At 43.9% G+C, this 16,118-nt stretch overlaps 2 protein-coding genes across 2 annotated transcripts; both read left to right on the top strand.

Moving 5' to 3' along the window:
• Nucleotides 1-2,842: 2,842 nt before the first annotated feature.
• On the top strand, nt 2,843-4,752 carry LOC136355675 (uncharacterized). The gene is made up of 3 exons (XM_066308501.1): nt 2,843-3,953; nt 4,039-4,247; nt 4,353-4,752. Exons 1-3 carry the CDS (start codon nt 3,843-3,845, stop codon nt 4,750-4,752), a joined length of 720 nt encoding a protein of 239 aa, XP_066164598.1. The 5' UTR covers nt 2,843-3,842.
• Nucleotides 4,728-5,601, top strand: LOC136355871 (uncharacterized). The gene is made up of 3 exons (XM_066309053.1): nt 4,728-4,822; nt 4,893-5,266; nt 5,354-5,601. Exons 1-3 carry the CDS (start codon nt 4,754-4,756, stop codon nt 5,397-5,399), a joined length of 489 nt encoding a protein of 162 aa, XP_066165150.1. The 5' UTR covers nt 4,728-4,753; the 3' UTR covers nt 5,400-5,601.
• Nucleotides 5,602-16,118: the final 10,517 nt, after the last annotated feature.

Genomic DNA, 16,118 nt, shown 5'->3' with positions numbered 1-16,118 from the left:
GAAATTGTGGAAAAGAAGTGGATGAAAAAAGATAGGTCGTTGGCATAATATTTTCAGCAACAAAACATATCATAACTTATTTAAAAGTAACGGTAAAATTGTTATTCGTCTAACCAAATAATTTGTCAGGACTTGTATGTCCTTATTGTTTTACAGGTTTTTCAACTGTTTACATTATCTAACAAAGACTTATACAACAAAGATTAAAATATTCCACATATATGATGTTGACACAACAAATAAGCTTGAGCCTCACTCTATTTATAAAAGCACACTCTGCTCTTGAAAAAACACGTACGTCATCGTGAATTATCGCCAAACACGTATATATATCATGGCATAGTACCAACAATAGATAATGTAAATAGTTTTTTTCTTAATGGCTCTTAGTTTCCTTTTTAATTTGTGATAACCATGGCTTACTTGTAAGAGTGCCAAGACGTATGCAAGCGATGGTGCTAGAATTTGTTAGATCGTATTTATAATTATTCGTACGGTAAAAGTACATGAGAGACTACATGTTGTCATCTATACTGAAATTTTTACAATTTGGTCCTTTTTGAAAACTTATTTTACAAATAGACCCCTGGAAAAATTTAAACCGGAAATGGTCCTTTTTGGGGCGCCAGAGTGGCTGGCGCCGTACCCCAACATAGCGGCGCCAGCCACACTGGCGCCGTGCCCGTGCCACCGTGGCACTAGGGCTGTCGTGGAGGTGCTGACTGGGCAGAAAGGGGGCGCCAACCACACTGGCGCCGCCCCTCATACCACGGCGCCAGCATAGCTGGCGCGCCCCTCCTCTGTGGGCCGACCCTTAAACCCCGTGGGCCCCACCACCTTTCTCCTCCCCACTCCCATTTTCGCCATTCCCAGCCCGAGCAGCGAGCTGCTGTTCTTCTCCCTCTCTCTCCCCCTCACCTCTCCACCTCAAATCCACTCAATTTGAAGCCGTTTTTCGCGGGATTTTTTGTGGAAATCGAAGAGAAAGGTAGACTCCTTCATTCTCCCCTCTTTTTTTTCGTTTTTATTGGTTGAATTTGTAGATCGGTGGGTAACCCTAGAACCCCTTTTTTACCCAAATTTGTGATTTTTAGCATTTGTTCTTAGGATTGGCTTGTTGTAGTGCTACATGTTTGCATTGTACTCATTGGTGTCATGATTTTTTTAACCATATATGTGGTAATGTTAATTTTTGGATGGTTTGGTTGGATGGATGGATGAAAAATTATGGTTGAGGCATGACGGAGGTTTGGGTTGTATGATGGAGTATTTGTAATATTTCGATGTGTAATGCAGTAGTAAACTTGTTGATAGTTGTAGGTGGATTAAATATTTTTTTGGAGTAGTAGCTTTGGGACAATTTAAGTTATGCATTGGTTATAATATGTCGGTTTGGACTACGTTTAGGAATGAAGATTTAATTTTTGTTGCAAAGTTACATTTGATTTTTTGGTGTAGATGGATAGACTTGTTAGTGTTTACTACGGTGGTAGAGTGGTGGAACCTTATGTTGGTGGACATGTTGAGTTTGAGGATATGTCATTGAAGACCATTTTGTTTCCCACCCACCCAACTCTAGATGAACTAAGGTCACGAGTGAAAGAAGTTCTTGGATGGACCGAGGATAATGTGGAGATTCGTTTTTATGGGAGATACGATGTTGGTCAAGGGCATAAGTATATATTAAATGTGATAGGTCAGTTGGAATGGGAAGTTTACTTTGATTTGGTAAAAGAGTCTCAGTTTAGATCTCTAGAGGTGTTTGCATCAAAGTTAGTTCGTACCGTAGAAAATTTGGATCTAAACAAATCTCCTTCTTATCATTACGTTGAGAAGAATTTTGTGACATATTATTCTCGTCGTGGAGGGGGTGCAAGTAAGAGTGAGTTGGTACGAGAAGACTTGGAGGGGGAAGGAGAGAAGAAGAGACCTTTGCTTGGAAATGATTTATGGGAGGCAGGACCATCAAAGAGACATTGCGGTACTGATGATGTGGATGCAGCGAGGGTGATGAAAAGGGAGTTAGTACAAGAGGGGCTTGATCTAAGTGAACATTTGTCGGCGAGTGTTCATTGGTCGTCGTACGGAGTCAACCCTGAATACCCGACAGAAGTAGCAGGCCAATATATGAATCCAGATGATTACTTTGATGTCGAATTGAGTGGTGGTCACGATTCTGTCTCAGTAGAAGTCAATAGAGATGATGTTGACGAGGAGGCAAGTGTTGAGCAATATGATGTTGAATTTGCTGAAGACTCTGATGATGACCGTCCATTCCCTCCACTTACTAATAATGACAAGTTAGCATTAGAGGAATGTCGTGCGTTTGAGAAGGTGTTTGGGAGGAAGCCGGACATTCCTGAGTTTAGAGACCTAACACATGCCCATGGTGCACTACTAGATGGCGGTATCAACCTAGATCAGTTGCCAGAACCATTCCAGGTGGATGGTCTCAGAAAGGGTTTAGAGTTCCCATCCATGGTCGCATTGAAGCTATGGCTCCAGGAGTACGCCATCGTGCACCATCGTCCATACCGTGTTGTCAATTCTGCCGCAAATAGGAGGTACACTGTTAAATGTGAAAACCCACGGTGCAAATGGAAGGTCCATGCAACTAAGAGGTCTAGTGGCACGTGGAGGATATCACGGGTAGGTAAGGAACATAGTTGTGCTACTGCCGAAGGTTCAGGGAGCCACCGGCAGCTGACATCAAAGTTCATAGCAAATAGGTTATGCAATGCCATAAAACTGCAACCTACACTCTCTGCTTCTGCATTAGCTTTGTATATATTTAAGGTTTTCCAGTATAGGGTGAAGTATGGCAAGGCTTGGAGGGCACGAGAGGAGGCTATGAAGCTCATTTACGGTGAATAGGGTGAAGCGTATGTCCGTTTGCCCACCTTGCTGCAAGCCATTAAGCAGAGGAATCCCAGTATGGTCTACCACGTCGATACTCATCCTGATAGGGTTGTCAACGTTGATGGAGTGACCAAGAAAATTTTTATGCGTGCATTCTGGTGCTTTGGTCCTTCCATTGAGGCTTTTAAGCATTGTAGGCCAGTACTAGCTATAGATGCAACCTTCCTAACTGGGAAATACGGTGGTGCCTTGATGACTGCATTATCAGCTGATGCAGAGGACCAACTTGTACCTTTAGCTTTTGCCTTGGTGGAGAAAGAGAATTCACGAGACTGGTGCTGGTTTATCGATCTTGTCCGACGGGTTGTTGTTGGGCCGCATAGGGAGGTTTGTATTATCTCAGATCGACATGCTGGTATAATGAATGCCATGATGACTCCTGTTCCAGGATTGCCATCGGTTTACCACCGGTGGTGCATGAGGCACTTCAGTGCTAATTTCCACAAGGCCGGTGCGGACAAGCATCAGACAAAAGAGCTCCTAAGGATATGTCAGATTGACGAGAAGTAGATATTTGAGAGGGATGTTGAGGCACTAAGGCAGCGTATTCCCGAAGGTCCTCGTAAATGGCTTGAAGATGAGTTGTTGGATAAAGATAAGTGGTCTCGTGCATACGATAGAAATGGCCGCCGGTGGGGTTACATGACAACCAACATGGCCGAACAGTTCAATAGCGTGCTAGTTGGTGTTCGTAAGCTTCCAGTGACAGCCATCGTATCATTTACGTTCATGAAGTGCAATGACTACTCTGTGAACAGACATGATGAAGCTTTGAAGCGAGTCCAGTTAGGGCAGCGTTGGTCCACCAAGGTTGACAGTAAGATGAAGGTGCAAAAAAGTAAGGCGAACAAAGCTTCAATGAGCCGGTTGGAAGGCCTAAGTGGAGACAAAGCTTCACTCCTTGGCCCTACAATGAGCCAGACATGGAGAAGACAGTGGCCTACCTTTTTGAGAGTACTGCCACTGCACATGCTCACCGGGATGTGGCATACAAGCATTATGTCAATGAGATGGACTGCTTGCAGCCTCAACATGTAAGTACTTCCAATATCACTTCTAGTTAGACATTTACTTCTTTAATTGAGATACTAACCAACGACATCTCTTCAACTTTTGCAGATTGAGTGGTTACCATACCACACAAATGAGGCTTCAAGCCTGACCCTGAACTCGATGTGCAATCGAGACTCTGACTATTTCATGTACCAGTGCCCATTGATTTGTTTCTGGGCAGTTGAGTACCACCTTCCGCACCGTGTCATGCGACAGTTCGGAAAGAAACAAGATTGGCCGGTTGAGGACATCTCAATTGGAGTTGAATTACACAAGTAAATATTTCTTATCTTTGTTTGCTTTCATTGTCAATGTTCAATTTTGTACCATTTAACCCTTGTCGATGCTCACTATTGTTTCATCACCTTCTACTTGTCTAGGTATGACAGGGTGAGAACAAAGAAGGTGAAAGACTGGGGGCTAGAGCATAATAGATACATTGATGAATGGAGAACAGCCGGAAGGAACGATAGGTACATCGAGACTATACACCAAAATCATCTTTTCTCAGAGTACCTTCGTTGGCTGTATAGGACATATAGACTGTTCCTCCGCCCTACTTGGACGGAAGCCGACATAGAGGATGACCGCGACTCCGATGAGGGGCGGAATCCCTATGATGTCCGGACTAGAGTTGGATATCAAATGGAGCACGTCCCACTTAGAGACAGAGTCGTAAGTTTTCTTGCATTTGTCAAAGTTACTTCCATTTGCACCCTAGACCCTAACATATATCTTCTCACGCTTTCAGTCGAGAGAGCTCCTCAGGAGTGTGAATGAAATGGGGCATGCCCTCCAAGCTCCGAGGGGTGGTGAGGACACGGAGAACACGCTCCGCAATGTTTTAGAGGTAAAATTTATTTAGCACTTTGCATTACTTGAGTTATGCCTAACAAACTTCTTTTTTTTTTGAAATGCAGAAAGTTCGTCAAAGGTGCCGGAAACTTGCAGCAAGATTAGGTTGCAGGTCGGTTGGATTGGACGACGTGTACCAACCGGGGAGACTACCACCACCACTACCTCAATCCGCGCGTCCAAGTACTGCTCGACACTCCATCAGAATAGAAGAGCGTGAAGGAGTTGGTGGCTCGTCGTCGTCACGCATTAAGCAAGGGAGGGGAAAGGGGAAGGCGCCGGCTCCACCTAGCGACGACGATGACGACGAGGACGAGGAGGATGAGGACTACGTCGCACCAGACGCCGAGGAGATAGACATGTCACAGCTTCCCGACGCGCCTCAGGGGACGCAACCCACGCAATACAACTTGCGATCCACTCGGGCAACGAAAAAGAGGTAAAATGAGCTTACCATTCTCAAATGTTATTTGATTTCCCTTATTTTGTTTTTAAAATGTTTTAAACATTGGATTTTCAAATGTAGGTACACTCCGGGCTCGCAAGCAATTCGGCGCCAACGGAAGAAGTAATTTGTATGAAGTTAATCTATTGGTTGGTAGTATGACATATGTGGTGCACTATGTGATATAAAATGTGATGGACTATGTGAGGACTATGTGATGGACTTTTGATATTGTTTCATGTGTGGAATATAGGATGGACTTTTTGCATTGTTTGATGTGTGGGATATGTGATGGACTTTTGGCATTGTTTGATGTGTGGAATATGTGATGGACTATGTGAGGACTATGTGATGGACTTTTGGCATTGTGATTTGTGCAATTGGAACCTGTTTTAGTCTGTACGAATCTGTGAATTGTGATTTGAATTGCGAACTGTGAATTGGTACATTTGTGCAATATGGATCTTCAATTTGCAGGGAGGCAGAGGGCGGCGCCAACCACCCTGGCGCCGCGGTTGGGAAGGGTGGCGCCAGCCAGTGCCGCGAGGCAGAAGGGTTTCGGGCTGGGGGATGGCGGCGCCAGCTACCCTGGCGCCGTGGTCCATGAGGGCGGCGCCAGCCGAGGCCCGGAGGCAGAAGAGCTTCGATGGGGGGAGGAGGGGGGCGCCAGCCACCCTGGCGCCGCGGTCGGGGGGGGGGGGCCGCCAGCCGTTGCCTGGAGGCAGAACAGACTTGGCGAAAATTGGGGGGGGGAGAAAGTTGGTGGGGCCCGCAGAGGAGGGGCGCGCCAGCCATGCTGGCGCCGTGGTATGAGGGGCGGCGCCACTTTGGCTGGCGCCCCCTTCGGCCTAGTCAGCACCTCCACGACAGCCCTATTGCCACGGTGGCACGGGCACGGCGCCAGTGTGGCTGGCGCCGCCATGTTGGGGTACGGCGCCAGCCACTCTGGCGTCCCAAAAAGGACCATTTCCGGTTTAAGTTTTCTCAGGGGTCTATTTGTAAAATAAGTTTTCAAAAAGGACCAAAATGTAAAAATTTCAGGTCATCTATAGCCGTGTTTAATTATCTGTCCGAAATATTTTTAGTATACGGACACACATTTGAAGTATTAAACGTAAACTAATAATAAAAATTTCGCCTATAAACTGCGAGACGAATTTATTAAGCATAATTAATATATTATTAGCAAATGTTTACTGTAGCACCATATTGTTAAATCATGTCGTAATTAGGCTCAAAAGATTCGTCTTGCAATTTACATGCAAACTGTGCAATTGGTTTTTTTGTCCACATTTAATGCTCAATGCATATGTCAAATATTTGATATGACGAAATTTTTGGAAATTTGAAGGAAACTAAACACAAAACACAGCCTATATATGGCTAGGTCATCACTCATCAGATTACTACTACACGGCTAGTTGATATCCTATCGATGAGAACCTATTTATGTTGTCTGTTCCAATATAAATACTACCTCCATTTTGATATGTATTAAGCTCTCCCAACCCCTCCTCTCGGCACGTAAAACGATGTTCGCATTAACGCGTGATTAATTAAATATTAGCTATTTTTTTAAAAAAAGATTAATATGATTTTTTTAAGCAACTTTCGTATAGAAACTTTTTAAAAAAACACATTGTTTAGTAGTTTGAAAAGCGTACGCGTGGAAAATGAGTGTGTGGAGTTGGGAACCCTGAGGAACGAACATAGCATATATTTTTTTCCATGCATCTGAATAACGTACCTGAAGATTGGTTTTTTATTTTAAGTCCAGTGGTATTGAAAAGCAGGGAACCACTAATTCGATCACTTCGAGACAATATCTATCAGAGATTCATGAATTTCCCTCAAACTCGATCTAATTGAGGTTCTGTTTATTTCAGCGGTGAAAAGTTTTAGCGTATCACATCGGATATACGGACACACATTTGAAGTATTAAACGTAGTCTAATAACGAAACAAATTATAGATTTCACCTGAAAACTGCGAGATTATTTTTTTAAGCATAATTAATCCGTCATTAGCAAATGTTTATGGTAGCACCACATTATCAAATGATGATGCAATTAGGCTTAAAATATTCGTCTCGTAATTTACACGTAATTTGTGTAATTAGTTTTTTTCTATATTTAATACTCTATACATGTGTCCAAATATTTGATATGATATGGTGAAAAGTTTTTGCGTGGGAACTACATGGGGCCTGAGTGTTTTGTGTCAAAGCTCGTTATTGCATTTTATGTTCGATCATGCACCCTACATCTTCGTTGCAAATCGAAATAAAGAAAATCACAAAGACCTCAGCGTGCATTCCGTTTACACACATGAGAAATTTTATTATTCTTGAGATATTTCAATAAATAAATTTCCGTACCTGCTAACATTGAAGATATTGACAAGTACCAAATTTTATATAAAAAATGTGATACATCCTAATACGTTTTGAATAACCGTGAAATCACCCTACAAACATACTCCTCTCACACGCTAAAAGAAGAGCAGCAGCACGGGGCGTGACTAGCTACGCACTCTACTACTCCCTTCGGGCTGATAATACCCCTCCAGGCTGATAATACTTGTCGTTTTAGACAAGAGTAAAGTTAAACTTTAAAATCTTTGATTATGAAGCATTTTTAAAATATTTATCTTTCAAATATGGTTACTACATGTATAGAATAGTCTTAAAACGTATTTCAATAAAATCATATACTCCCTCCGTACTCGTAAAGAAAGTCAATTATGATAATGTTTAAGTCAAACCTTGAGAATATAAATCATAAATAACTCTTAAGTTATTAAGTTTGAAAATATAAAAATTATATAAATAGATTTGTATTAAAAAATACTTTCATAAAAGTATACATATATCATTTAAATATTATAGAAACAATAAGTTAAAGTTGTGTTTTGGAAACCATATCGTTGTTCAAAACGATTTCTTATACAAGTACGGAGAGAGTATTTGTTAACACTTTTATATATATTATAATAAAAAATAATGGTTAAATTTGTTTTTTCAGATCGTGTCCTTATCTAAAACGACAAGTATTATTAACCGAAGGAGTAGCACGTTGCACATCTCGGTCCGAGCATGTACGCGTACTCCAAGAAATCCAGTACTCCTTCGGTCGGACGCACATGACACGCGTGGTCCCGTGACCGGCGTCTTTGGGCCCACGCGGCAATGACCTCCGAAGTACACCCGCACACACCACACCGGCACACTCCGATCCTTCCCTCCCTTGGCCCTTGCCATCTCCGAGACAATCCGAGAGCAGCGCGCGCCACTGTACGCGCTTTTGTCCCTGTGCCCGCGCCGTGCGGCAGCGCGCAGGGCTCGCCACTCCACCCTGCCGCCGCGTTATTTATCATCAGTCACCAATCTGCTGCCCAATCCCTCCTGCCCCGCTGCCCCGCTGCCGTTGACACACCCAGTACGTCCTGTACCTATACGTACGCACGCTGCATGCTGCCGAATCATAGCATATCTTCCTCTTCTTCATCGACATCTCCTCTGCTGCGACAACCAACCCAAGAGATCGACCAGGCAAGGCAATATACACCGCACACCGCGCGTAGTATCAACCATACTGTGCAGTGTGCCTGTGCAGCTGTGCGTGCGTGCGTGTTTGTATCTGTACCGTGTTACTACTCGTGTAGGTAGCTCGGAGACCCATGCCATCGCAGCTGTCCCCTGCGTACATGTACGCCACATCACGTTGTTTACTTACCATCTGTGCAGCTCACTCTGTTCCCTTCCCTTCACGAAATTTGTGGTGCATCACACGGCCACTTCATCAAGCCCCTAGAGATCATTCATAATTGTGGCCTAATTAATACCAGATTCCCTGGCACATGAGGAATAGACATTTTGTTTTCTTGATTTTCTATATTGTTTTTTGAAACTCATTATTCTTAGATGGTCCATGTATAATATGACCTTTTCTTCATGGTGTAATGTATACATACAGATGGTGGCATGTTCACCACGTCTGCAAATCCGGCCGTGTGTTTATGTAGCCCCATCTGCATGCCATCTGGTATCATACAGCGATAGCAAATTAAAATCTTGATTGATAATATATCCACCTTACGTCCACATCGCAATTGCACGAGTGGATGGAACGACTACCACGAGCATATATATGAAATAATTATGCATGCGTATTTATGTCTAATCAATGCCAATTATTTTGTTGATTATGCTCCCAGTAATAGTAGCGCCTGCGCAATATCGTCGAGCATGTGTGCTAAGCTTTCTGTTGCGCATTCGTTTTCATCAGTAATTTTTGAACCTTTCCTTTTGGGGCATTTCTTCTCTGTTACCACTGTCAGGTCCTGTTTAGATTCCAACATTTTTTTTCAAACTTTTAACTTTTCTATCACATCAAACTTTTCAACACACACAAACTTTTAACTTTTCCGTCATATCGTTCCAATTTCTTTAAACTTTTAATTTTTACGTGGAACTAAACACAGCCTCAGCTGGATCTCAACAAATTCAGAATCCAAGCATCCATGGCTCGATAAAAGCAAGAAATGCCGTCTCAAAACATGGACATATAATTCAATCCAGTCAAATACCTTATTTTCCAAGTATTTGACATTGGTTACCAATGACATATCTCAAACTTTACAAAATTATAATGGCATGGTTCCAAATTACCCTTTAATTTTAGAGTAAAGTGCATTGGCGGTCCTTAATCCTGTAAGGTTGTGTCATATAGGTCCCTAAACTCTCAAATTGCATATCCGGGTCCCAGAACTTATCGAAGTGTATCATCTAGGTCCCAAATCGACACATCCACTTTAGGATCCTACGTGGCGATGATGTGGCATGCCACATGGACGTGACGTGTCCTTTTCTTTTTTTTTTCTTCTTTTATTTTTCCTTTTCTTTTTCGTTTTCTTCTCATTCTTGTTTTTTTCCTTTCTTCTGCTTGGGTCACAGAGAAAGAAGAATCACGGGGAGAAAGAGAAGAAAAAAAGAAAAAGGAAAAAAAATAAATGGGTTCCATTTGTCAGTCAAATTAATGCCACGTCATGTCCACGTGGCATGCCACATCAATACCATGTAGGATCTTGAAGAGGTTGTGGCGATTTGGGACCTAAATAACACACTATGACAAGTTCTGGGACTTGGATATGCATCTTAAGAGTTTAAGGACCTAGATGACACACCCCTACAAGTTTAAGCACCGTCCGTACACTTTGCTCTTAATTTTAAGCTAACCAACATTAAAAAAATTAAATGGAGGTAGTTTTTTTTTGGCTTTGAGTAATATAATCTGAATCTTTTTTCTCTGGTGGGTCTCCCTCTCCCTTTTGGGAAAAAAAATCAATACGCAGTTTAGCTTTTTTCGAGAAATGATGAATGGAGTAGTAGTGAATCATATGCATGGGCGCACAACTGCACAAGTACCACCATAGTGCCGACTCCAGTTGTTGCTTTCGTTGTCATAGGCCTCGCCACACCCATATATAAATAAATGTATCCAAATGTTATTGAAAAGAATCGAAAGATCCTCACTTTGTGGCGCCTGAATGATTTACTTTCCCAAACATTAGCCTTCCAAATCCAATCCCATCGAAGTTCGTTGGATGCATAGGAAGTAATATAAACCTGTAAAAAAAAAATCCGTGCTTTCCTGGAGATTAGAGCTACTAGTAGTAGCAGAAAGATAGAGGTGTATGCGTTTTTGGGAATCGCAAGAATCGATCTTTCGGCAATACTAGCTAGGCTACTGAAATCGATCAGGTAGGCGATGTTAGTGCTGCATCTGTTCATCAGAGATTCAGACAACATGTTCGAGATGCATCGACATCCTAGAATACAAAGCTGTGGGCTAAAGCCGTAGGCGAAGCTACGCTCGAGAGCGCACACATAAACACAACGCGCTGGCCGGAGGGCCGGCCGGCCGGCCACCGCGCAGCTGGCCGCCGTGCCGAGGGTTTCGGCGACAGGATGAAAAGGTGGGGGTCGAGAGCCGTAACATCGCTGCCCCAGCCTTACGAGTCAGCTCTGCCCCTGCCAAACCCTACTGCCACAGTGCCCGTGTTTAGCTGCTGGAGTACAGCCCGATCCCTCTGCCCTGGCCTGGATCGGATCGGACTGGACCGTGCACTATACCGTGCCAATGGAACAGTGCTCAGGATCGCATCCAGTATACACGCACGCGATCGAACGGTCCTGGTGTGCATATGGGCGTTCGGTTGGTCGACTAAATTAATCCGTTGCACGGCAAATTAAAAGCATGGTCCTTCGCTAATTAAAACGCGGTACAAACACCGGCACAAGTAGTGGCGCATGCTAGCCCCCCCTTTTCTCCCGCGAAAACGGGCGGCCGGGCACCTCTCCGCGAATCGCGAACGCGCCCACGTCGTCCGTCGCGGGCGTACGTGCTGGTCAATGGCGGCGTGCGGGCGGCGGCGCGCCGTGGCACTGGTACATGCTGCCCTCCTCGTCGTCCTCGCGAAACGAGCGTGTCGGCGTCGGCGCGCGCGGCTACTAGAATAAACGGGCGAATCGATCGATCGCGCTGGCCGCATGTGGGGATTTGCAATTATAACACTGCAAACATTAACATTTGTTATAATAACACTGGATCCATATTTCTACACAGATGGACCTATTTGTCATCCACTCAGAATGTCAAAACAGTGAAACCCTCATATTTACAGTCCTACTATTGCAATTTTCTCATCATGACCCGGGCGCGGCCGGCCGGGCCAGGGGCGGGCAGCTTTGGCACGAGCCAAACAAATGATGCCCTCCTTTTGGTGGCCGGCCAGCGAGCTTGGCTTAGCTTAGATGCGTTGCGTGGGGGACGCGACCCGACCCAATCAACCGCGCGACGCGAAGGCCTTTGCATGATACTCCTAGATATGATCGAGATGAGCTAGCGCGCGGCTAAAGCAGCAGCTCAACACCGGGCAAGGGGACCGCGTGCCAGGGCCCTGCACTGCATCTGTATATGCAACCGCAACAACAATGAACAATCCATAATGGAGCCCGGGCACCCCGGGCTGGATCGATAAACAACGACAGATAGACTGGTCACCTCGAGCTAACAGCTGGGGGCTACAACAACGCCAATACTCCTAATAGTATATAACAACAGATCGATCAAGGCACACATATGTACGCACTTATATGCTCCATCTACATATATAAATGTGTCGCGTACTTAGTGAAGCTTCCACTAACTATGAGAGAGGGGGCCCCCAGGAGCTGGGCTGGCTGTACCTTAATGGCTCGAGCGCCTTTTGGGGGCATACCAGTGTTACACGGTTAAGGAACATCTTGGACCATCAAAAGAACGCACGTACATGTGAATTGTGATCGATTCAATTAATCCTCGGTGCGCCTCCTTGCGTTGCGCTTTGATTTGATCCGCGCATCAACTGACTCGATCCGGTCCTCCATTCCGTTGAAGTCCACGGAATGATCGATCGGTCGAGCAATATTGTGGAGATGCACTGTTGGGATAGGTCTTTTTGTGTTCGTGCCACTACTCGCTGGTGACAGTAAGTGGTTCAGGTGTGTGTCATGGATGGAAAATGGTCAGATGTGTCGTCCCTCTATGGTCAAACTGTGCCTGAGTGACTCGTTATGTCTACCACTTGCTTTCTGTTTCTGGCGCAGGGGAAGTTTCAGAACTGTTTCATTTTGTTCACAAGCAAACTGTTTCAGAACATGTACATGCTGCTGCTACTATCTGGTCCTTGCAATTCCATGAGAGCTGTAGTCATGGCTGCTGAGACATTCGGGTCTAATCAGATTATAGCCAAAATAAACCTTATCAAGTTTTGGCAATACTAAAATTTTAGCAACATAGCAATATTGCTAAAATTTTGGCAGAATTTTTTTTATGCATTAACCAAATTTGGTAACAAACTAAATGTAGATTCTTTTTACAACTTTATTAAAAAATAGTATGGTTGAAAATAGCATCAAAGTGAACAGACCCTGAGGTTGTAGAGTAAAATAGTTATTGAGTTACCAATGGTGACAAGTGTCAAAGCGTGTGCAAGTCGATGTGGCATGTTGCGAACAATATAAGCAACTGTAGGGCCAGGGCAAGTAAATGAAAGCTCTGTGCTGCCAGAGTGCTATCAAAAACAAGATTAGATTGTCTGAACGAGACATCCACATCAGGCCGTGTTTAGTTTTAAAATTTCTTCAAACTTTCAACTTTTCTATCGCATCAAAACTTTCTTATATACATAAATTTTCAACTTTTCCATCACATCGTTTAAATTTTAACCAAACCTTTAATTTTGACGTGAACTAAACACACAGTCATGTGTCGGCTGACCTCAACTTGGAAATGGATTAAGGATTAACCACCACATTGATCTGAGCTTACACTACATGCAATTAGCACGTAATCTTGCTTGCAAAAGCCGTCGTGTACTCATATTTTGCTGGCTAAAGCAGGGGGAGTATATTAATTTGCTGGGTAAAGCAGGGGAAGTTGGGAAGCAGAGCGGCGCAAAATCGCTTAACGCTTTACATAAACTTCTCGTAATCTAATGATTAAAAGCGTAAAAGGAGCCAGGTCGGCATCCTATTTGCCTTAGCTCCACATTTAATCGGTCGCATGCTTTTGTAGACTCCACTTGATATACTCTGAAAGCTAGTACTAATACAAAATAATATGCATTGACGAACTTGGTAAAGTGAAAGCTCTGATCAGAATTGACGTCTCATACGTGGCTTGCATATATATGGTGATCCAGTATTCCAATAGCAATACGGGCACAAAATAGTGATTACGTACTTGAAGACCTCGGCACTTTAATTCGTTAAAAAGGAGAAATCCTAAAGCAGGTATGATGTAGTAATGCAGTACATGCTTTTCTTGGATTAATCCAACATAATCCATTTATCATGTCTGAAGGAAGCTTATCATATACATATTTCTATGCTTGACAGTTTAGTAGTTTACACGTAAATAACCACTTAGAATCACTAAATTTTACGATGAATAACCACTTAGAATCACTAAGCTTAGCTTCAGCCGCTCGATGGAAGCCAGAGAAACCTCTAGCTGCTCCGGTGATGGCCGGTCGCCACCAAGACGAAGATGATGTACACTGACCACCACTTCGAGTTGCACAAGGAAAAGGGAAAAGAGAGAAAACTACAAGATTAACTCGACAACGAGATGAGCCTGACCTGATGACCCTCACCCCGCAGGCGATGTACGACCGCCACAGACAGAGGAACATTTGAAACATCTCCTTTTTCACCTCTCAGTCCGCCAACAAACAGTGCTGGAGAAAGCATCTTTTAGTCCTGATTTACAATCCCTTTAGTTTCGGGTTGCAAACCGAAACCTCGAATCTAGGATTAAAGATGGCGCCACATGACGCTGCTACATCTTTAGTCATGGTTTTCTTTTTTTTCATTGTTTTTTGATGTTTGCATTCCCCACGTCAAGTTGCTCCACAAATTCACAAATCATCCAATATACTACTGTTAGCAAATTCATCCACAAATTCACATATCATACTCAAATCATCCACAACAAAATCATCATAAATTCATTAAAAAAATCATCAACAACAAATTCATCCACAACAAATCGACTTAAACAAAAAATCTAAGAATCATCGCTGTCGCCTGCGGTCGCCGTTGCCAGTTTCGCATAGGGGAAGGGGCCGGGAGGAGGGGGAGGAAAGGGGATGTCATTGCCGCCCCCGCTGTCTCCCCTCCTGCCGGATCCGGCAGAGGAGAGGGCGCCGCCGCCCGCCGTCACCGTCGTCGGCTTCGCAGAGGGGAGGGGGAGGAGAGGGGAGGGGGCCGGAGGAGGAGAGGGGAGGAGGAGATCGGGGGAGAGGAATGAGGGAGAGGAAGGGAGGAGGAGATGGAGATAAGGACTGTAACTTGTGGGGAGGACAAGGCGGCTCGGCACAACTTTGCAAAAAAATTTTAATTTTAGTCCAGATTGTTTTTTTTATTTTGGTCCCGGTTGTTAAACAACCGAGACTAAAGATAGTGGAGGGGTCTGACACCACCTGCTATTTTTTTAACTGGGACTCAAAAATATCTTTTGTCCCGGTTTAAAAGTGCCGTCGGGTTTTTGAACCGGGACTAATGTGAATTTTGTATGATCCAGTAAAGATCAGTATCTTGCAGTTAAGGTGATTGATATGTGCTATCTCCATACGTAGATGATCTTGCCCCTGCCAGATAAATAGTCTAAGGTCATTTTCTTTCTCAGATTATCCATCCAATTATTAGAACACATTATTTACTCCACGCTTCGAAATACCTTTTTTTAAAAAAGATTCTTCTACTTAAACCACTTGTTTAAAGCTATAAGTTAAGTATATTTATTTAAATCTTTAAAGTATCTTGATAATCAAATCGATAATTCATTGTAATAATTTACATAGTCTAAACAGCTCAGGCATCACACAGACATTCCACCCTGCATGCATGCTCTGCTTACCACACCTCCACATGATTGTTGGACAGGGAACCGGCCGGTCCATCGGCCGATCGATCTGCGCACAACGCTGTATCCCAACTCGAACGAGATAGATAGATCATCTCATCAGTCATCACCATTCATTAATCCCATTAATTCCACACCATGTGATTGTCGCCTCATCAGTCAGCTGTGTGTTGATCGCCCAGCTGATCCGCTGTTCTGCCGGCCCGCACGCACGTACCACACTCGATCTTGACTCCGGTGTCAACCTCAGCTTAATTCTATAGTTTTTTTTTCAATAAGCACATGATGATTCCACCCTCTCTAAGCACTCCATGGCCACAGGGCGGCAATGATTTTGGAGGTGTCTTGTCGCTGAGACCGGGTCCAGTGAGAGGTGT

The sequence above is a fragment of the Oryza sativa genome, chromosome 3, assembly GCF_034140825.1.
Source record: "Oryza sativa Japonica Group chromosome 3, ASM3414082v1".
Classification (NCBI taxonomy): domain Eukaryota; kingdom Viridiplantae; phylum Streptophyta; class Magnoliopsida; order Poales; family Poaceae; genus Oryza; species Oryza sativa.
Note: the sequence above shows the minus strand (reverse complement) of the source record. Positions and strands in the feature narration are given on the sequence as shown.